The 22,717-nt window shown below is 34.7% G+C and overlaps 2 protein-coding genes and 1 pseudogene across 2 annotated transcripts in view; 2 read left to right on the top strand and 1 right to left on the bottom strand.

Annotated features, from left to right (window-relative positions):
- Positions 1-2,956: 2,956 nt before the first annotated feature.
- Positions 2,957-3,695, top strand: LOC117928731 (annotated as a pseudogene).
- A 3,453-nt stretch (positions 3,696-7,148) lies between these two features.
- LOC117928730 (probable ubiquitin-conjugating enzyme E2 C) lies at positions 7,149-13,355 on the top strand. Its single transcript, XM_034848725.1, has 6 exons — positions 7,149-7,744; positions 8,654-8,681; positions 11,901-12,131; positions 12,500-12,563; positions 12,658-12,717; positions 12,959-13,355. Exons 1-6 carry the CDS (start codon positions 7,611-7,613, stop codon positions 13,012-13,014), a joined length of 573 nt encoding a protein of 190 aa, XP_034704616.1. The 5' UTR covers positions 7,149-7,610; the 3' UTR covers positions 13,015-13,355.
- Positions 13,356-16,667: 3,312 nt separating this feature from the next.
- The window catches only part of LOC117929350, a 43,714-nt gene continuing 37,664 nt past the window's right edge, over positions 16,668-22,717 (bottom strand). Inside the window, exons 5-7 of the mRNA XM_034849641.1 lie at positions 17,883-17,981; positions 17,661-17,798; positions 16,668-17,059 (exon numbers count right to left, since the gene is read on the bottom strand). Of these exons, the coding sequence (XP_034705532.1) occupies positions 16,922-17,059; positions 17,661-17,798; positions 17,883-17,981 (375 nt within the window). The 3' untranslated portion in view covers positions 16,668-16,921. The remainder of the gene's footprint in view (positions 17,060-17,660; positions 17,799-17,882; positions 17,982-22,717) is intronic.

Raw genomic sequence — 22,717 nt, 5'->3', positions numbered from 1 at the left:
TTCATCCTCCCATCACCATCTTTGTCTACTATAATACAAAAGAGGAGTACTTTCTGGGAAAAATGTGTACTTATCCCACTTAGTAGTAGTTGAGAGGAAGTGGATGGACCAAGATAGACATGAGAGGGTGGAGATGGAGATGAAGTAGAAGAAAGGGTGGAAGAAGGAAAGGAAGTTGGATATGTAAGGAAGAAAGGAGTATGGAAGGGAAAATGTAGAGGGAGCAGTAGAATCAGAAAATAGAAGTAGTTATTATTGGCAAAGTAGATTTATTGAAAACCACATGCCTATGTACAGGTGACCAGTAAGTGGATGGACATGAGAGGGTGGAGGTGGAGACGAAGTAGAAGAAAGGGTGGAGGAAGGAACGACAGTTGGATAAGGAAAAAAAAAAGTATGGAAGAGAATATATATATATATATATATATATAGAAGTAGATCTAGGGAGCAGTAGAATTAGAAATAGAAGTTTTAAATGGCAAAGCAAATTCAATGAAAATCACATGCCTTGATATATATATCAAGGCATTATTACTTAGAAAGGGAAAATAGGCACAACAAGATACTCATAGAGAGGAATATGAAGGAGGCCTTTGATAGAGGGTTAAGATCATTTATGATCAAGGACAAAAGTAGGAAGATTGTTTATAATGTAAGTGGTGATATAAATGGCATATGGCTAATAAGAAAATGACATAGCACCATGTGTGAACATGGTCCACCTAACATCAACCACATCGCGATTTTTATGCCATTTTGTTGTGGTGTGTAAGGACATAAGAATTTGTGATGAATACCATGAGAAGAGAGAAAAGTAGAAAAATGACGAAACTCACCACGCCACTTTGTTTGAAGGGATTTAGTTTTAGTTTCAAATTAAGTATCAACAACATTTTTAAATTTTAAGAAGGTTAAGTAAATCTCATTTTTAGTCTTGAGAAGATAGAGCCAAGTAAAGTAAGGAAATTCATTAATAAACGACAAGAAATAACACATTCTATTCACGACAAGAATAGGTGTTGGACCCCACAAATCAAAATGAACTAATTTAAAAGGTTTCATTAATTTATATTCTAAAAGAATGAAAGGTGATCTATGACTTTGGCTATTTGGCATGAAGAACAAAATTTTGAAATTGATTATAGTGCTTTTAACACATCAAAATAAGTTAAGACACCATTCGCTATATGGGAAGCTAGATAACCAAGGTGATTGTGCCAAAAATTATTCTTGTTAGAGGAGATAAAAAGAGTTGAGGTTAGAGTTGATGCAATAGTAAGAGATTAAGGTGTTGTTGAGACAATAGAGAATGAAACAGGTTGAACGCGATTGAGGCCATGATCAAGTTGACCTTGAAGACGGACTTTCTTTATGACTTCTTTAACAAGGAAATAATTAAGATAAAATTCAACAAATACTCTATTATCATAATATAGTTTTGTAACACTAAGTAAGTTGTTAGAGAGAGTAAGAGTATGAAAAATGTATTTCAATGTGAATGGGGAACTAAAGAAAGGCAATAGGACATTACCAACATGAGATATGAAAACTTTCTCACCAATACCAACCATCACTTGGTCTTTGCCTTGGAACAATATTGGATTCTATAGCATAGTAAGATTAGGAGTGAAATGGTGGGTTACTCCTGAGTTCATGTACCAAGGACCAATTCCAGCATAATCTGTCGAATGTTGAACAGATGCCACAATGTTGAGGTCTTGTTGAGATGGTTGGGTCATGGTAAGGGGTGTTATCATGGTATTAAGGTTTTTAGGTAGCATGTGAGGTTGATAATTGAGGTTGGCACTATGGTAGCACACTAGGGTGGTATGTCCAATCTTCCTACAAATTAGGGATTATAGTTTGGTGCCATTGCCTTGGAAATTTTCTTTTGGATTTTGTTGACCATGAAATGGAGGTACTTGAGGCTTACCTAGAATGTCATGTTGTGAGTTTATGTGGACTAAAGGAAGAATGAGGTTGGTTGTTGTGCAAAAATGGAGACTAAGGAAAAGACTTATTATGGTAAGATTGAAGGATGGGAGGCTTATGAAATTCCTATTATGATTAAATGTTACAACATTAGCCTATAAGGGAATGTGTTGAGTTGTAGAACGTGGTTACTCCAAACGAAACTCATAGTTCAAGAACAAACTATGCACTTCTTCTATGGTGGCTAGGCAAGTATGATGATCTATTGTTGATGGATGTAACAAAAGCATAATATTCTTAGACCGCCAACCATATGGATCAATCAAATGATCATTTTGTGAAACAAGCTCACCAATGGCTGCCAAACTATTGCATACTCCTAATTTAAGGTTTAGGATATAATCCAACTAGACATCCCATTTTTAAGTGTTTGAAATTGAGTTTTTAGTTCTATCAATCTTGTCATCAAAATAGTCGAGTAGACCTAGCCCAATGCACATCAGATCTCAAGTGTAGTAGTATATCCTATAATTTGGGATATAATTCGCTTCGTCAATAAAGTATAGAACTAGTTCATAATCAAATGTTTATATTTATGCCACATAGTGTATTTTGGATTGAGAGTGAGTTGTTAAAAATTTAGACTTTTTTGTGGTGAATGATGCGCTAATTTTAAACCGAGAACATTAAAGTGAAATTTCTTAAATGACTTTGAAATATGATTCCAACTAGTTTTGAATTTTTATTTTAAAAAGATAAAAATAAATTAAGTTTGAATATATTTTATTTTTTATTATTGCAAAGTCACATATAAAAATGAATTATTAAATTTAAATTCATTTTAAGTTTTTAAAATTTTTTTATTTCTTTTTAAGTTTTTCGTAACCACACTCAGCCTTGCAAAATATTGAGATGGTTGAAAATGAAATTTGGAAGTAAAGAGGATCATTCAATTCCATTCCAGAAATAGGGTGAAAGCCGGTGAAAGAGCCGTTATAAAACCTTCACGGTAGCCTGAAATTCCGTTAGTGTGACGTGGCGCTCCCACGTAGCCTGTCAGAACTATAATATCATCGCTTCTTGTCGGCCGGCCGCTTTAAATCACAGTAGGGGACACAAACTCCCTGTGCAAACCCAAATCATCCTCTCTGTCTCTACAATGGTGAGAGGTTCGTCGCAGTCTCAGGCCTCATCGTCCGTTACCTCCCGTCCGTCCACCGTCGGCATGGCCCGCGCGGCTCTGCTGCAGCTACCGCGGGCATGCGTCGCCGCCGCCTCGGAACGGGGAGCGCTGGTGGTGGCTCCGGCGGGTTTGGCAGTGGCAGCAGCGGAAGCAACATGCTCCGGTTCTACACCGATGACGCTCCGGGCTTGAAGATTACTCCGACGGTGGTTCTCGTGATGAGCCTTTGCTTTATCGGCTTCGTCACCGCTCTTCATGTCTTCGGTAAGATCTATCGCCATAGATCTGGTGGAGTGGCTTGATCAAGGATCTCTTCAATATCTTCTCTAACACTGTGACACGTCTTAGTGTTTTGATTCTGTTCTCCTACCGTGGTCTATAGGCTTGTATTGATTTTTGCGCCTCTAGTGTTTCTCATTTCTCCAAATCGCATTGTATGGAAAATTTTGGAAGGTTTTATGATCGATTACGTTTCAGATGTCAAAGCGGAAAATTGCTCCAATTTCGAGTTCTGCATTCTACAGTACTTGGATATATCATTCTTGAATCAGAAACTCATGACTGGTTTTTTGGTTTTGCACACATGGCCTCCGTCAGATGGATAGCTAGAGTACAATTTAGGAATAACATGCACCTCCCTGCTAAATTGTTGGGAGATTTGTTCAATAAACTCATTAGAAATCTAAGATAAAGCTTTTCTTCAGCCAGTTATGTAGTGGAATCTCGTTAATAGCTTAAACCATAGCAATTAATTTGCGATAAACATATATGAAATTTGGCGGACACATATGTACACAACATAGAAGCACTTTAATAAACATATGCAGCGGCACACATATATATATATATGCTTCGTTGTTTGATTTTTGAATTGCCAAGGCTCTGCCATAGTTTTTGCCTACAAATGTAACTTTTTTTTCCCCTGTTGCTGACATTGTTTGAAAACTAAAATTCTCCTGCAAGCGATCATCTTGGTTTTTTGGGTGCCAATCTATCTTTGGTGTTTTTGGGTGGGGAGGAGTCATCATGCTGTTAGTACTTGAGACCACAAGTGAGAGTGTTCTCTCCTTATTCTTCCTCTTCATTAGCTCATGGAGCTGCCATAACTTAGAAAACAAAGCAACAAAGCTTTAGGAGGAAACAAAATGACATAAGCATGAAGTTAAAGATTTGTAATCCTTACACTTTATATTGCTATTTGTTTCCCCCTTCCCCACCACACCCCCCCCCACCCCCCCCCCCCCCCCCCCCCCCCATCTTTTCTTATTGAGTGTTCGCTGAGGTACTTTTCAAGTAATGGGCTCCATCCTGTTGGACCTTTGCGCACAGGTCGGTGGACTATACAAACCCTCTTTCTCATGATTGTTCTTTGGATTTACCCGAGCCGTTCCTTTCGTTATGAATTTTAACCCACTTAACTATTGTGAATAGCATATACACTTCTACTCTTTTTTTTTTATTTTTTATTTCCCACATCATTTATCATAGAATAAAAATATGAGAAAAATCGTGGTGTGAAATGTGGGCATAGCAATGGGTTTTGCAGTCTACATTGATTCAAAGTAGTTTTAGTGGCAACAAGATGAAATGTTAAATTTTGGAAGCATATGTGGTGTAAAGATGTCCTATTTTCATTAGATTTTTCCCCTTGCAGTTAATTTGGATGCTGGATAGATAGTTGAAATTTGCTTAGGGTATCCTTTATGAATACATGTGTGGCATTTGTTTCTCATGGATACTGAGCAATAAATTGAAGTTTTGACAGATGAGCAGTGGTTCTGCTGGCAGCTCAGTTGTTGGAACAGGTCTTGAATGCTATGGGGTATCTTCTAAGTCATTTCTAAGTTATTTGGTATCATGAATAACCATGCATCTTACACGGATTATATTAATTGAATGAACTTGAGATACGAATTGACAACTTGAAAAAGAGATCTACGGGATATTTTGAAAAGATTTGTTGCTCTTCAGAGTGGTTGATTTCTGGGACCAGAGCAATCTCATACAGGTGCACATCATCTCTGCATTCATTATTAGACCCCCCACCCCCTTCCTCCCTCTCTAATATGTCTTTAGAAATATCATAAATGTGTCTTTAGAAAGATGATAAATGTTGGACATCATATACTGTGTAGAAAGATAATGAGGCTCTTTCCCTCAGACCAATGTCCTCAAACATTCCTGTTATTCCTGTTCTAGCACCTTTGACTATCATCATCTGGCATTTTACATCCCACTGTTGCCATTAATTGCATTTCCCTGTTTCCCCAAGTTGGGTTGCTAGATTTCCTAATTCTCTTAGTCTTTGACATTTGCCTTCCTTACTCATCTATGATTATTTCATCTCAATTTTCATGACCATGTTTCTTGGTTGTCCAACATCCCACCTTGAAAACAGTGCTACTTTCATCTCCCCAGTTAAATTTTCTAGTGCCTTATCTATCTGGAAAGCACACATTCTTTTGCCACTAAGCGTTAAACTATGGTCAATTTTTTCTCTAGTGTCTCTCAGGCATCAATCTTTCCCATCTTCCCACCTTGATGTTGGGTCTTGCTTTCAAAAAAGTTACTGCTGTTCTGTTACTTGAGGCAAGACTATGACTACTGTAATTTTTTTTCTTTAGTTTTAATTTAATGCAGGGTGGTCTCAAGCTAGTATGCTTTATTCTCTGCCTTTTCTATTCCTGATAATGATAATCCTTCTGTGTATATCTTTTTCTGGCTGTGCTCCACTTTCTTGTAGCTTTCATTCCACACTGAGTAATAATTCATTTTTTAAACGTTAATCAAGCTGCTGAGCTTGCTTAGGGGCTTGGGCCACAAAGTTTGATGAAGAAATGATTTGATGTGTGGTTTTCCTTCAAGATTCCATAATTATCTTTTTGATATTTATTGTGATGGAAATATTTTCATAAGATTTAATGTGACATCTTACATCGGGTAGATGGAAAGTTTCTAACACTATATAAGTATGGACTTCTCTTAGCTTTATAGATGCGTTTTAAAGCTATGAGGGTTTCTTTGAGTTCAAAGTGGATAATATTTACACGGTTGGGAGCAGGTCATTTATAAATGGTATCAAAGCCGATCTCCGAATTCTATAGGGGTTTGTTTAGTCCCGTAAGGATGTTTGTCTGTTTGGTCTTGCAATTCCGTGGGACTGCATGGGGGTGTTTGTGACATCCTACATTGGATAGAGAGATCTCTTAACTTTGTAGATGACTTTTAAAGTCGTGAAGATCCTTTTGGATTTAAAGTGGACAAAATCTACACGATTGGAAGAAGGGTCGTTACATTTACAGTTTTTTATTGAAGGTATTCCTTGATGCCAGTGAGGGCAATAAAGAAGTGGCCTCAAAGTGGATACCCCACACGGATTTGTATTATTGTATAGACTAAGATAATGAATATTTATTTACATAATATTTAGATATTCAATGAATAAAATCTGGAAAACAAGGGAATTTTGTTGACTAGGCACTTCATTCATCCACCATAGTAGTGGACTCGTTACTTTAATTTTGATTATTGCAGGGGCCCAGTTTGAACTGCGATGCAGAGAGCCTGATAGGGTTCTTATCACTTATCGGTTATCACCCACCCACCGTCAATCTTGATTAAGAAACCTTACCTGCAAGAGCTTTCCAAACTCCAATCAAGTAAGGAAAGGTTTTTGCCCATCATCGCCACCTTACCCATGGGACAGTATCATTGGGAATGAGTGGAAACACGCATTATAGAGGCTTTGGATTGGCAATTGACATGGAGGGAATCTGGTGGCGGTTATAACAAACCATGGTGGGGTTTAGTTTCAGACCTTTAATTTACTCCTACCTGTTGTTGAATCATGATTAAAATCTTGTGTTATACGTGTGCTTAGGAAACATTTGACACAAATACAGATGGTTGCTTATTCCACCTCTTGTACTAAAAGAAATTAAAGAAACATTAAGAAGGTGATGAAAATTTCAAATTATTTTATAATATTTTTTTATTATTTTTTTAATCATTTAAAATTTTTATTTTGGTAAAAAATAAATTAAATTATTTTAATTATAGGTGTAGGAAACGGGCAACTGGATATTGGGTGATGATCATTAAAACTTGCTTAGATAACATTATCTCAAATTCATTCGCTGTCGACAGTGACTCCTCAGAATCACTTTATTATTTATTTATTATATGTTAGGAGGATAGTTTGGTAATTAAAACCGATGCCCATCTACGAAGTCTCTCGTTCAACAAACCTCCGCTGTCGAGAGTCGAGAGAGAATAAAAATAAAGAATAAGCAGAGAGAGGAGAAACAGATAGGAGTTACAGGATTTGTGAATTTGCTTTTCAAAAACACTTTATAAAAACGTTTCCTACTTTTCGCTTCTCTGATTTTGTTTCGTTTCCGCAAAATCACGCTGAGATCAGTTCATCGCTTAATCCATTTTGATTGCTTGATCGTTCTTTTGATCCAACGGATTCAATCTTCATCTTGTGAAAACCATGGAGGTCCGGCCCAATCCGGTGGATGACAACTCCTCAATTCCGCAGCAGCATCAGCACCATGCGCACGCAGCTCCATCCAAGCAGCTCAAAGCTGCGCCCAACCCCGTCGACACCAGTTCCGTTTCTCAGAGGTCAATTTCGTATTCATTCTCCCCTTTTCTTCTACTTTCTGTTTGGTTGTCGAGAAAGTTAAGGGAAGTCCAAGATTTTGAATCTGATGCTTTATATTTTGGTTTTACCACTTTCTTTTTCTTGAATTTTCTATTCGGTTGTGGAGAAAACTGGGGGTCAATAGAAGAAAGAGGAAAAGGACGGAAAATTTGAATATGATGTTTTGTATTCCTTTCTCGGATTTTTCTTTTTCTTTCCTTTTCTTTTTCTTTTTATTTCACTTGCGGAAAAGGTAGAGAAGAAAATTTTGGATGAGCGCGTTTTACTTTATGTCAATTTTCGGGAAAGTGAACGACTATCTAAGTTTATTAGCTGGGCCAAATAGTTGGATTAGGGTTAGGGTGGTTTTTAGTTTTCTTGGGATCAAAAATGAGAAATCTGGGACTGGTATTTGAGTTTTTTGTCTTTTCTTTCGTCCACTTTCTGAGCGCCCAAACAGAAAGTTTAGTACCTGTTTGGAACCAAATCTTTGAGAAAAAGGAATTGACTTAATGATTATGAAGACAAGGAAAGGAATTTCCATCGCAAAAAATTGGAACATGAACGCATGTTTTATCGGACACTTTTGGCCCTTACTATTGAAAAGCTAAGTGCTAAAATCAACCTCCAAATTCCACCATCTCTGGGTGGAATTAAAAAATGTATACAGTGGTGGAATTTAAAAATGTATGCAAAATTCATCTTAATCCCCTTCTAATTAATTTCCATTCAAAAAGCATTGGTTCCAGAATTAAAATTTTTTTAAGCCAATTCTTTACCTTCTCCTCAAGTCCCACACTCCAAGGTTTGCTCGGTTAATTCTATGTTATCTGGTCATGTTTTATGTCCTTTTCATGGCCTGTTCTTATGTTATCTATTTTTAATTTCAGGCTTCAAAAAGAGTTGATGGCCCTCATGGTATATTCATCTTTTCCTTTTTTCTTTCTCCTTTACCATATTTGATTTCTTATATAGTATTCTATTTCTTATTTGAATCTGGGTTTTGTTGATTTCTGGTATTGCATTGATCTTGATATCAAGGATCTTTCTTTTCAAATTTCTTGTCCTTGAGTTCTTTGATGTTTAAGCTAGTGATGTTGGTTTAGGTAATTCTATATATTTTGGTGTCATAGGCTAGTCATTTTTGTTGTACCGTCTTTTCTGGGTGTCAAAGTAGTGAATTGGTTGAGATAAAGATAGAAAAGATGATAAAAAAATGGCTCCTAAGTAATGTTTCCCCAACTGTAGATGATTTCACCTTTTTTTCCTCTCAAAAAAAGCGGTGTTCATTTATGCAATTGGCTATTTCATTGTATTTGGTGAATAGTGTAACTTATTGGAAACTCTTAAAATAAAAGTAGATAGCTAAAAAAAAAACTTAATCCTTCTGGTTATGTGATTTTTTTAGGTCTTAGATCCTTACTTTCATACATATATACATATATATATATATATATATATATATATATATATATATATTGGGGAAATACTTTTCATTCAAGTGATGTCTTCCCTGCTTAGTAGCCTTCTTCTGTATGTGCTTTTGTTCTCTTTGTCTTTTGTTGTAGTCAGGTTTTAGTGATGGTCACACTTCAAATATAGGCAGGCAAATCTTAATGAGCAAAACATTTTAAAAATCTTTGTGGAACTAAGTGGAGTTTTGAACTAACTGATGTTGAATATTTAGTTGATAAGCTGTGGTTAGGTGCAAAATGTCACTGGAACCTGTGGTTTTCTTTTTCTCCTCAAAATACATTGAGAGTGGTTGACAGGACATTTAGGGGTGAAGCATTGTGTGGGTTGTGAAAGCTGCATTGGACTCAGGCTAACCATGAATACTAGTTTTAGCCTGAAATTAATTGGGTTAAATGATTGTCTGGCCATGTGTTGAGGTTGTTGGCCATGGGTAGGACTAGGGAGGACTAGGGAGAATGGGAGTGGAAGAAAACTTCAAAGGAACTTTTCTAAAATATTCAATAATTTATTGTCAAAATATATTTAGTGTCAGAAGTTTTCGTCGAGGAGACAAAAACTTGAGAGCCTGATTGGCTGTGTTTTCAATAATAGTTATCAAAAAACAGTTTTAAGAACAGTTCATAAAAACAATTCTCAATTGTTTTCATGAACAAAATTTTGTTGGGGAACACAAATATGAAAAACCATTTTCTTAGCTTATTCGCCTTCAAGGTACTGCGTATTTATGCACAATTTTAAGAGTTCTAAATTATTCTCCATATTTTCAATTATTTCTCAGACAACTCTATAAAAAACACTTGAAAACACCTTAACTTTGTTTAAAGAACATATTTTTCAGAACAAATTGTAAAGCAAATCTCAAACAATTTTTTAAAAATATGTGTCTCTTCTTTCTTTTGTATCTTTTCTTCTATTAATATATTTTTCTTAGTTTCTGATCAAAAAAAAAAAAACAATTGTTTTAATAAAAAGTTTGCTAAATGGTTTTTTAAGTTGGAGAACTTTTTTTGTTCTAAAGACCATGAAACTGTTTTACAGAGTTCCTAAACAAGCCCTAAAATGTTCAACTTGTGTTCAAATTTTTTGTTATGCTCAATGATGCTCATGCATTTACTCGATTTCATTTACCAGTTTTGACTGATCCCTCACCAATAGCTGAGCTGATGAGGCCAGATGGGGCATGACCTGTGACAGAAATTTCATTTTGAGGTAGGGGTGGGGTGTGGGTGTTATTCTTGAGTAAGAGCCAATTAGGTGCAGCAAAACTGCCTACCCTTGCCTTTAAAGAAGGGTGGATTGTGGAGTTTAGAGGTCAGGCTCGTATTACCATTCAGAGTTCAATAATTTGGTAAATGCATAATTCCCAACTTTTAGAGCCGTCTCTGCTTATGGAACAACTATACTAGAAAACTTTGTAATGAAGAGGACAATATTTACCCAAATGCTATGGAGGTTAAGTTTGGGAGAGGGAAATGGATCCAAACGGAGTTATTTGTTGATGATGTGAACCTCTTGGAACTTGAAAGATTGTTCTTCTCATCCTTCTCATGATTTTTTTACAGTAATTAATAAATCTTCTGTTTCTGATATATATATATATATAAAACACCAGGCTGTGCAAGAGGGTATACATTTTTGAGCCTTTTTTCGTGATGATAACTTATACCAATAATGAGAAAAGGCTCTTTTCCATGAAGATGTATCATGATTTGAAATTCTTCTCATTGTCAAAACTCAAATTTAAGTAAATGATACATGGGGGACCTCATACAGGGTAGAGTCTGGACTGTGACTTTAATAAACATTTCAATGAATAGGTTCAATTTTCTAGAGTGACAGTATAAAATTCTAGGAAGAAGCTGTGATGCTGTGAACCCTCCATAACTAGAACTGGAGGTGACATTGAAGAAGTGCTCTATTGTTGCACGTGCCATTTATAAACTTCAATAGCTGCAACTTAAGTGAAAGGTTCATAGGAGCTTCTAAAAGAAACATCAATGCTATGATGTTATTCATTCCATGTTCTCTTGTTCTTTTCTTCCTCCCCTCCCCTTCCCCCAACCCTGTCTCTCTCTCTCCCCCCTTTATTTATTTATTTACATTTTCTTAAATGAAACTAGTAATAAAATCTTTTGTTTAGGGTAGTATTGCAAACATTGGTATGGGAATTGTAATTGTGGGGAGGACTCCTCATCCTTGTTATGTTTTCTTTAACATTAATATATACATCTCTTGTTTCTGATAAAAATAAAATAAAAAACACTAGTATGGAATGGCTTTAATTATTTTGTTTAGAAACATGTGTCATGTTCAGTGTCAAGTTAAACATCACAATTGTTAAAAGGAAGTTTTGTGAGGATGTTTGAAGTAGCTATAAGAGTCTAGGGACTAGATCTTCTATTTTGGCTGTAGCTCTGGCCTGTAAAAATACTTGGATTCATGGTGCATTGAGAGTCTTGCTTTGATCCCAGCTATTAAATAAGAGTCTTGTTGTCACCTATTCAATAAGAAACTGAGAAATTGTTTGTAGAATTTTCTTTCTTCCTAAAAATCGTTAAATTCTTTACAATTTTCTGTGCCTATCAATAAAAGTGAACAAAAAAACACGTAACAATTTTCTTCATTTGTTTATTAAGATCTAATATTTGTCTGTTTGCACAGATGAGTGGAGGAGATCTTGGGGTATCTGCTTTCCCTGAAAGCGAGAGCATTTTTACCTGGATTGGCACAATCATGGGTGGAAATGGAACTGTGTATGAGGGTTTATCTTATAAACTTTCATTACGTTTCCCCCTTGACTACCCTTTCAAGCCACCCCAAGTTAAGTTTGAAACAATGTGCTTCCATCCAAATATTGATCAGTTTGGCAACATTTGTCTTGACATCCTTCAGGTATAACTCAACTTGCTAGAAGTTTTTGAATTGCAAATTTCTGGTGACTAACAATCTAATGGTCCTATATTTATGATAACCTCTGCTTTGAAAATTGAACTAATTGGATGAGTCATGAAAGTAGCTATTCAGCTGCAGATCACTGGGATATAATAGTTGGGAGTAAAGATGGATCCTTTTAATCCTTTTTCCTTTGACATTGAAGTCAGTCCTTATCCAAGTTTGATGTTTAAAATCTTTAAATTCGAAATGACCCTTGAATTCTAGAATTTTATTGAAGTTTAAAACCTTTGGAGTGATGATTTTCTTTATTTTCATGTCGAAAATTTTCTCACGGAACTGATGCAACCCTCTATATTTTGGTATAGGACAAGTGGTCTTCTGCCTATGATTGCAAAACCGTTCTTTTATCCATTCAAAGTCTATTGGGAGGTATGCCAACTTTCCCATACATGTTTTAGCTTTTTGTCCTTTTTTTCTTGTTTGTTGTCATCACTGTGCCTTGCTGTCTGTTTCTGACATACAGAGCCCAACATAGAGAGTCCTCTCAACAGCTATGCTGCATCATTATGGAACAATCAAGAAGGTTGGGTTCATTTTTTTCATCTTCATCTTTCTCCCATCCATTTTGTCTTTCTTCTTTGTATAATTTTAATGAATGTTAAACCTCGGGCTTCTATATTAGAATTATTTGTGCTAGGTTTTGTTGAAGCTTGAACAATATCATTGAATGCAGGGCTCCGAGCTAGATGATTTGTATATACTATTGTTTTATTCCAGTCAACTGAAAAGAGCCATTTGGGCATTTCTGTTTTCCTGTTTTGCAGATTACAGAAAGATGGTCCACAAGCAATATTTTGCAGGAGAAGCATTTGAGAGCTAAGTGCTGAACCTCAAATTAAAAGAACCATTTGAGGGCTGATGTAGATTTCTCATCAAAGATGCCAAAATGGAATTTATGTTATCACACGGTTTCGTATATCTGTAAAGCTCTTTCAAAAGTGTTGGGAACTTTAAAATATAGTTTTGTTCCTCCATGAATATGGGAACAGACTTTTTCAATCTGATCGCCCAAAAACCTGGGGAAGTTACATCTCTCTTTCTTTCTCTCTCTCTCTCTCTCTCTCATAAAATAATTTGACCATCATCTGTTGTAAATTTGTTTCAATTGAAGTTGACTTCTCATATGTGACTTGCACTGATGATAAATATTGGCATTCTGTATATTTCCTCCCGATTTTGGATGTTTTTCCTGTAAATTATTAAAATATGTTTGATTGCACTGCCGTTCCATGAATATGAGCAAGTTCAGGTGACCCCACACCCCCACTCCCTCCCTCTCCAAATAAATAATTGATTGGCATCGAAAGTATATACCACAAAGTGGCATTGTGATATTTCGAAGTTAATTTGGGGATGAAAGTTAGTCAAAATAAGTAGTGAGACCTTAGTGGCGTAGTACGACCAGATAGAAGCGGAATTCAGGAGTTTTGGGTCAAAATGGCCCATTTTTGAAATTTAATGTTGAAAATGGGCACATTTTGAAACTATTGTTCAAAATGGCCTCTTTGATGCCACGTAGGCGTCACATCATTCAAAAATATTTTTTTTCGTCATTATAGTGAAAGCCGCAATTGGGAAACGCGGCTTCATTTTTGCACTAAAGCCGCAGTTGGGAAATGCGGTTTCATTTTTGCACTAAAGCCGCAGTTGGCAAACGCGGTTTCATTTTTGTACTAAAGCCGCATTTGCCAAACGCGGCTTCATTTTTTAACTAAAGCAACCGCGGCTTTAGTTCATTTTTATTTAAATTTAAAATTTAATTAAAAAATTATTAAATTACAATTTATTAATGAAATTTAAAAATATACTTAAATAATAAATTATTTATATTTAAATTTAAAATTCTAGTATTATTTCAACAAACATAAATTGATAATAGAAGATATTATAAATGAATGTTTTATTTATTAATAAATTAATAATCTTAAAATAATAAATTTATATAACATATAATAATATATAAAATTGTATAATTTATTAATTTAAGATATTTAATTTGTTAATTTTTAAGATATTAATTTATTTATATTATGATAAATTTATCTTTATTGAAATAATAGTATAGTAGTTAATAACTGAGATTTCAATTATAATATTTTTTTTTTACTTTCCAATTTAATTAAAAACTATTAAATCACAATTTATGATTGAAATTTAAAAAATATACTTAATTAAAAATTATTTATTTATACTATTATTTCGATAAAGATAAATTTATCATAATATAAATAAATTAATATCTTAAAAATTAACAAATTAAATATCTTAAATTAATAAATTATACAATTTTATATATTATTTATATGTTATATAAATTTATTATTTTAAGATTATTAATTTATTAATAAATCAAATATTCATTTATAATATTTTCTATTTATCAATTTATGTTTGTTGAAATAATACTAGATTTTTAAGTTTAATATAAATAATTTTTTATTTAAGTATATTTTTAAAATTTCAATCATAAATTGTAATTTAATAGTTTTTAATTAAATTTAAAAGTAAAAAAATATTATAATTGAAATCTCAGTTATTAACTACTATATTATTATTTCGATAAAGATAAATTTATCATAATATAAATAAATTAATATCTTAAAAATTAACAAATTAAATATCTTAAATTAATCAATTATACAATTTTATATATTATTTATATGTTATATAAATTTATTATTTTAAGATTATTAATTTATTAATAAGTAAAACATTCATTTATAATATCTTCTATTTATTAATTTATGTTTGTTGAAATAATACTAGATTTTTAAGTTTAAATATAAATAATTTTTTATTTAAGTATATTTTTTAAATTTCAATCATAAATTGTGATTTAATAGTTTTTAATTAAATTGGAAAGTAAAAAAAAAATATTATAATTGAAATCTCAGTTATTAACTACTATACTATTATTTCGATAAAGATAAATTTATCATAATATAAATAAATTAATATCTTAAAAATTAACAAATTAAATATCTTAAATTAATAAATTATACAATTTTATATATTATTTATATGTTATATAAATTTATTATTTTAAGATTATTAATTTATTAATAAATAAAACATTCATTTATAATATCTTCTATTTATCAATTTATGTTTGTTGAAGTAATACTAGAATTTTAAATTTAAATATAAATAATTTATTATTTAAGTATATTTTTAAATTTCATTAATAAATTGTAATTTAATAATTTTTAATTAAATTTTAAATTTAAATAAAAATGAACTAAAGCCGCGGTTGGTAACCGCGGCTTTAGTTAAAAAATAAAGCCGCGTTTGGCAAATGCGGCTTTAGTACAAAAATGAAATCGCGTTTGCCAACTGCGGCTTTAGTGTAAAAATGAAGCCGTATTTCCCAACTGCGGCTTTAGTACAAAAATGAAGCCGCGTTTCCCAACTGAAGCCGCGTTTCCCAACTGCGGTTTTAGTGCAAAAATAAAGCCGCGTTTCCCAACTGCGGCTTTCACTATAATGACGAAAAAAAAATATTTTTTAATGATGTGGCATCAAATAGGTCATTTTGAACAATAGTTTCAAAATGTGCTCATTTTCAACATTAAGTTTCAAAAATGGTCCATTTTGACCCAAAACTCGGAATTCAGAGTGTTCCTACAGGGATTGGTCATTCGTGAACCTTCCTTTCTTTATGAGATGAGGCCAAAACAATAAAGGCAGGCTTCCCCAGTCAACATAGAGAAGGACAGTCGACAGAAGCAATCATTCATCTGAGGAACCTTCCTTCACTGTTGGTGTCCCATATTCAAACAAATTAATAGCTATATGCTTTTCACGCGTAAGTCGTGGATTTGATCCCTTCGGTTTTTTAACCTTTGAAAGAGGACCCTCACTGTGGGTACACTGCTTTTTCAACTCTTCAAGCTAATTCCTAATTGGTCCTACGACTGACTCTTGAATCCATATGTATTTTTGTCGGCTGCATTTCCTTTGCAGCAGACGAGAGGATATCACTTGTCTCAGCCGTGGACTCTCCATGCTCTTACCTAGATTTGCTATTTTTATATTTTATTTCGTCGTTTGGCTTGGTGGTGGGTTAGAAGAACGGAGGCTTTTTTTTTTTTTTTTTAATTTTAGAAGTGTTTTGTAATAGCAAACTGAACCAAAGGGATCTTTGACTAAAACTGGGCTTCCTTTATTTTGTCTGGATACTTGAGTGATTTGCAGAAAAGAGCTTAGGTAACCTCGTTATATTCTCCCTCTTGAGAACCTTTTTGCCACAAAAATAACAAAGAATAAGAATAAGCCACAACCATACTTGGATCTACTTTGTTTTTCCGTTGCCGTAAAGAATCATTTCATCTCTGCACAGATTGGAAATTTAGGTGAGTGGAGATGCAATAACTAAATGATAACAATGAAGGAATTTCCAGCTATGCAATAACCATCCTACTAGGGGAGAAAGCAAGCATAGGAAATGCATTCAAGATCGTTCGTGACATTTCCTTCAAGAAGCAGGGTATTAAATTTTGGATCCCTGATATTTATATTCCCTTTTTTCAGACTATTATCCACAACTGTTCAAAAGCCTAATATGTATTGAATAGAAACAATGAAAGAAAAAATGGATTGAGATCATCAAACCATGTTTTTCCTAAGATATGTCCAGTATTTTCCTAATTGAGAAACAAGTCTCCCATATGTACATTAACAATTGAGTTAAGAAATCCCATGGAGATTAAATATGAATCATTCCTCCTTCAAACCATCTGCAAGAGCTGGTGCTTTGCAATGGCGCAGGAATTCTTCAGTGACAACCATTTCCTGATGCAGCCCACATGGTAATCATGACCACAGTTCTTCATTCTCCCTACTTCTTCCTTGCTTTTGTATTCCTCCTGTCATTGCAAAGCAACAGTTATGAGACAGGCTTCCTAAAAGCTTAAAAGAAATAATGCAACATTCTTGAGAGCATGATCCAACACCTCCCAAGTTCTATTTGCCTCTTGAGTTCCACTGTTCAAGTTCATGCCCTACAGGTTATCATATGGAACTCCCAAACAGGTCCATAAAATCTAAATGTTTTTTAGTTGTGAAAATTTTGAACCCAAATAAACAGCCTTCTGTTGGTTCAACAAATATTTTAAATGAGGCGGCTCTTAAGTATGAAATTAGGACCCAATATCTTACTGAACCCACCTAAGACTAAAACTGCTTATCCAATCCAACCAGCAAAAGGACATCGGATCTACGAGTTTCTTAAGCAAACCTTTCTCAAATCAAAGCTGTTATGTAATGTTTAAGAGCACTGGAGGAAATATTCAGATTGGGACATTCAAAATCATGGACCATGATGATTTTAATCATAATCTTCTATATGAAGCTATCAAGACGTGGGTGTTTCACCATCTAACTTGTATGGTTGCTACCAATGTTTTGGGTCTAAAATGAAAGTCAATCCCTGTCTAATTGAAATAGGTAAGGTGCAACAGTTCTTACAAGGCATATTGTGCACATTGCTTCCTCCTGGTTTTGATCTGATGAATGGTATGTTGTTTTTGTCAAACACTTTGAGACCATATCTTCAGACAAGCCTGTGCTGACATTTCCAATGCTTTCTCCTAGAGCAAGAAGTTCCTGCCCCAAATGCAATACTTTAAAATTAAAGGGAGCTAGAAACAATAAGAATGGAAGTAAAGGGATCAATGTGAACATAGTAACCTCATAACTCATGTCATCAATGTCCATCCTCATGTCCCCATACTGATCAAACAAATTTCTGGAACCATACAAGGATGAGCTGTCCACCATTATGACAGCCTGCATGGAAATAACAGATATATGCGACATATAATTAACAAAATGAAAACTGCAATACATCCACTTTACAGTAGTACTATAATCAAGGAGAATCCAGAATCTAAATTGCATACACTGGGGTGCTTCACCAAGTGTTCTGTATGTCTAGAGGAAGACATCAGATACAACTGGCTAAGGCTCAACCCCACAAGTTACTGCCAATGAGAAGGGTCAGAAGACATAAAAAATGGAGTGCATAAATGAGTTCAGGGAATTCAGAGGACCATGATGTGCTTGGATCAAATATATGGTGAAAGCCCAGGCTCCATTTTGATGTCAGAAACTAGGAAGAAAAGGATACAGAAAAGAAAAAGAGTGAAGAAAGAAAAAATGAAGGAAAATGAAGAGTAAGTTTGAATTCAATAAAATTTTTCTTCATTCTTTGTCCTACTTTATTCACTTTTTGAATAGAGATTAAGAGTAAAAATGTATAAGCTTTCAAATAATTTATAATATATTTCATTTTCCTTAATAATTTTCAATTTTCATAGCAACCAGATAAGAGAAACCGAGATTCCTCCTGTCTTTTCCTTCCCATCCTAGTTGTGTTGAAGGTCCAGACTAAGCATAGAGTTTAGGAATGAATATAACCAACTCATTATTCTAGTTTCTAAGAAAAAAATCTGAGTTCTTTTCATTAATATAACCAACTTATTCACGATCTGAAAATAAAGAGATCTATCATATCCCCCTAAAGTGTATATTGTATATGATTTTATGGTTTCCATCACTGCAAATACAATCACCTAAATTTAAGATCATAAGCAACTCCCCATTGGCAAAGGGTATTCATCAAGTGGGGAAAATCAGCAGAAATATTAAGCTCCCACTCTTGCAAGAATGGACTAAACAGGGCCCGCTACCTAGCTAACATTCATAATTAAATACTGTTACTATATAGGTAGAGCTCATTGTAAAATACCTATTATTCTATAATTCATGGGTAGAGCCAAAGAGTTCATTACAAGCTGTAAATAACATTATAAATGAAGAAAGGAGCTCCAGCGTGTAGAAAGAACCTCACTGTTTAAGGAGTAATCATAGAAACGATCCACATTCAGAATAGAGCATATTTAATCCAATTAAATTAAAGAGTAATTTGTTGAATTGTTAAGTGATTACTACTCAAAATGTGTTATTTTATAACTTGTAATTAACTTTTTTAGACACTTTTGAGTAGTAGTTATTACCTTTTAACTCAATTGGCATGTTAAGGACCCTTGCAATCGTTTCTAATCAAATTGTGTTAAGTTTTGGTGTTATTCATAGCTTTTTGATCGCCAAAGCAATCCAAGAATGAGGGAGATCTTTGTATAGTTCATGGCAAAGCAAGTTGAAGCTCAAATTCATGAAGAAACTAAGCTTTGGAGCTTCATAACCCTTTGCCAAAGTCAAACGAGGATGCAAGGAAGAAAATCATAGAAGAAATCAACCATCCAGCAATTTCGCAAGTTGTGGAATCCAACTTGCGAAATAGGAAGAGGAAAGGAATCGCTGCAGGACAGAGAGCTGATTAGTTGCAGGACAATTTCGCAACTTGCGAAATGGACAATTTCAACTTGCGAAATTTTCGCAAGTTGCGTTTGAACTTGCGAAATCTACCTGTAATCTGAGATATTTGCGCACCGACTCCGTTTGATATTTATCTTCAGATATTTGTGTGTAAATCCCTATTTTCTCCTTGTAACCCACCAATGACAAGTTTTTTTGGTTGGGAAGTTAGCAGGAGGGGTGAATAGCCTCTCTATATAATATCTATTGTAATTTTCTTTTAAAAAAAGATCGCTGGGGAGTTTTTCTCAGAGACGAACTTTTGTATAGTTTTTCAGAAAGTAATACACAGAGCTCTGCTCTGCCTTATCTTCTCATTTTGTTTTCTCATTTATTTTTATTTCTAGCAAATCAAACTCTGAGGATGTTTTCCCAGAGGATGAGTGACTAGGCTTTTTGTTTCTCGGAGTGAAGGAAGCTAGGTAAGGTTCCAGATACAAAAGTGGAAGTTTCGTTGTTTCAATTTTTAATGAAGAGAAAGTGTGACCCGTTAATGGTTTTTATCTTTTTAATTAACTTAAAATCCCTTAAAATTAGCTGGGCCAACACTTGGTAAGGCAAGTGGACTCCGTCCATTGAGATCCACTAGTTTATCTCTTGCGAGCCTCTGGGAGGTGGTTTAAAGGTAGGTCTATCTAGAATAGCCAACACTTGGTAAGCTTTTGGACTCCCAAGAGACATCCATTAGTTATCTCTTGCGAGCTTTTGACGGGTAATCCAAGGTTAAGGATCACCTTGAATGACCAATACCAGGTGAGAGGTATGAACCATTGCAAGATGATCCAGTTACAGGGATTTAGTGTTTGAAACCATTAAGGGGAAGCATTTGTACCACACTGGTTCGGGAAATAACTATATGTTAAATCCCTAAAGCGAGGAAAAGATCCAAGTGACCGGAATCTTCCTTTTTGTATAAGGAACCTGAGCCTAGTGATCTAAAACTCCAAGAAGCACTTTTCTTTGTAAGTAATTTCAGTTACTTTATTTTTTGTTTCACTTAAAACCAACCTTTCACACATACTTATGTTTTCTTTTAAAGCTAACCTTGAAAAGAAAAAACACCAATTCAGTTTTTGAACTAATATCAGTTGTAATTTGAAAACCCATCCTTGTGGACGATCCTAGAGCCACTATGCTATACTAACTAATGCTACCCTAGTATATGGTGAAATAAGTTTATAAATTTTGTTGATTACTCCCATCTGAGGACTGAAATCAAAGCACACCAGTTGATTGAACACCAATCAACAGGTAATACACCAGCTAGGCATGAATCATTAAGCACACCAAAAAGGCAATCCAAGGGTCTCATGCGAATCCATGTCCCAATATAGATCCAATATAGGAAATTACAGATCTGGGAGATATAAAATCTAATAGATAGGTCTTGCTGATTTATTACATAGACTTTATTTCAGTTCTGAACTAGGACATGTATATTATATTCTTTCTTCTGCCTCATTGACAAATGTCAGCAAGTGCGCAAATCAAACACTTCTTAACATGATCATATTATCACATAACAGTTAACATTGAGTTAACTATCTCATACTGTTGAAAGAGAGAGAGAGAAAACCTTAATTCTCATTCATATGATTAACTTCTTACAATAGAGAAATATATATACAAGGCTAGGTTGAACTAACTACGATATATGTGACCTATATAGAAAGGAAAGAAAGATTGTACACTACAAATACATTATATTCAACACTCCCCCTCAAGCTGAAGCATATATGTCATATGCACCAAGCTTGTTACAAATGTATTTAATCCTAGGATCTCTGAGAGATTTAGTGAAGATGTCCGCTAGTTGATCATTTGAATTAACAAAACTTGTAGCAACACACCCTGATGCGATCTTCTCTCTAATGAAGTGACAGTCAACTTCAATATGATTGGTCCTATCATGAAAGACTGGATTTGATGCAATATGTAATACGGCCTGATTGTCACAGACTAGCTTTATCTGTTCATATTTTCCAAATCTCAATTCCTGAAGGAGTGCCTCAACCATATGAATTCACATGTTGCCAAAGTCATAGCTCGATACTCAGCTTCGGCACTTGATCTGGCCACTATATCTTGTTTCTTACTCTTCCAGGATATTAAGTTACCTCCAATAAGATCACAATACCCTAAGGTGGAACGCCTATCTGAGGGTGAACCAGCCCAGTTTGCATCTGTGTAACCAACAATTTGGGTATGGCCCCTATCTTCATACAACATACCTTAGCCTGGTGTTCCTTTAATATATCGAAGAATGCAGATCACAGCATCCCAATGGTTGTCACATGGTGACTGTAGAAATTGACTAACCACACTCATAGGAAAAGAGATGTCTGTCGAGTAATGGTGAGGTAGTTCAGTTTGCCTACAAGTCGTCGATATCTCCCAGGATCTCTTAGAGGCTCCCCCTGTCCTGGTACAAGTTTGACATTTGGATCCATAGGAGTGTCAACAGGTTTACATTCTAACATACCTATTACTTCCAAGATGTTTAAGGCATACTTCCTTTGTGACATAACCACACCTGAACTGGATTGAGCTATTTCAAGTCCCAAAAAGTACTTGAGTTTGCCCAAGTCTTTGGTTTGAAAGTGGTTGAAAAGGTGTTGCTTTAGTCCTTGGATACCCTCCTGATCATTGCCTGTAATGACAATGCCATCCACATAAACTACCAAATAGATGTACTGGCTCGAAGAGTTATGATGATAGAAAACTGAATGATCTACTTCACTCCGAAGCATTCCAAACTCTTGAACAACTGAACTAAAACGCTCAAACCATGCTCGAAGAGACTGTTTCAAGTCATATAGAGAGTGGCGTAACTTGCACACTAAACCAGACTCCCCCTGAGCAACAAAACCAGGTGGTTGCTCCATATACACTTCCTCAAGAAGTTCACCATGAAGGAAAACATTCTTAATATCTAACTGATAAAGAGGCCAATGACATATAGCTGCCATGGAGAGAAATAAGCGAACAGAAGCAATCTTGGCAACAGGAGAGAAGGTGTCACCATAGTCACAACCATAAATCTGAGTATAACCTTTAGCAACCAAGCGGGCCTTAAGGCGATCAACCTGACCATCAGGACCAACTTTAACAGTGTAAACCCAACGACATCCAACTGTAGATTTATC

This window comes from Vitis riparia, chromosome 13, assembly GCF_004353265.1.
Source record: "Vitis riparia cultivar Riparia Gloire de Montpellier isolate 1030 chromosome 13, EGFV_Vit.rip_1.0, whole genome shotgun sequence".
Lineage (NCBI taxonomy): Eukaryota > Viridiplantae > Streptophyta > Magnoliopsida > Vitales > Vitaceae > Vitis > Vitis riparia.
This window is presented reverse-complemented; position numbering and strand designations above follow the sequence as displayed.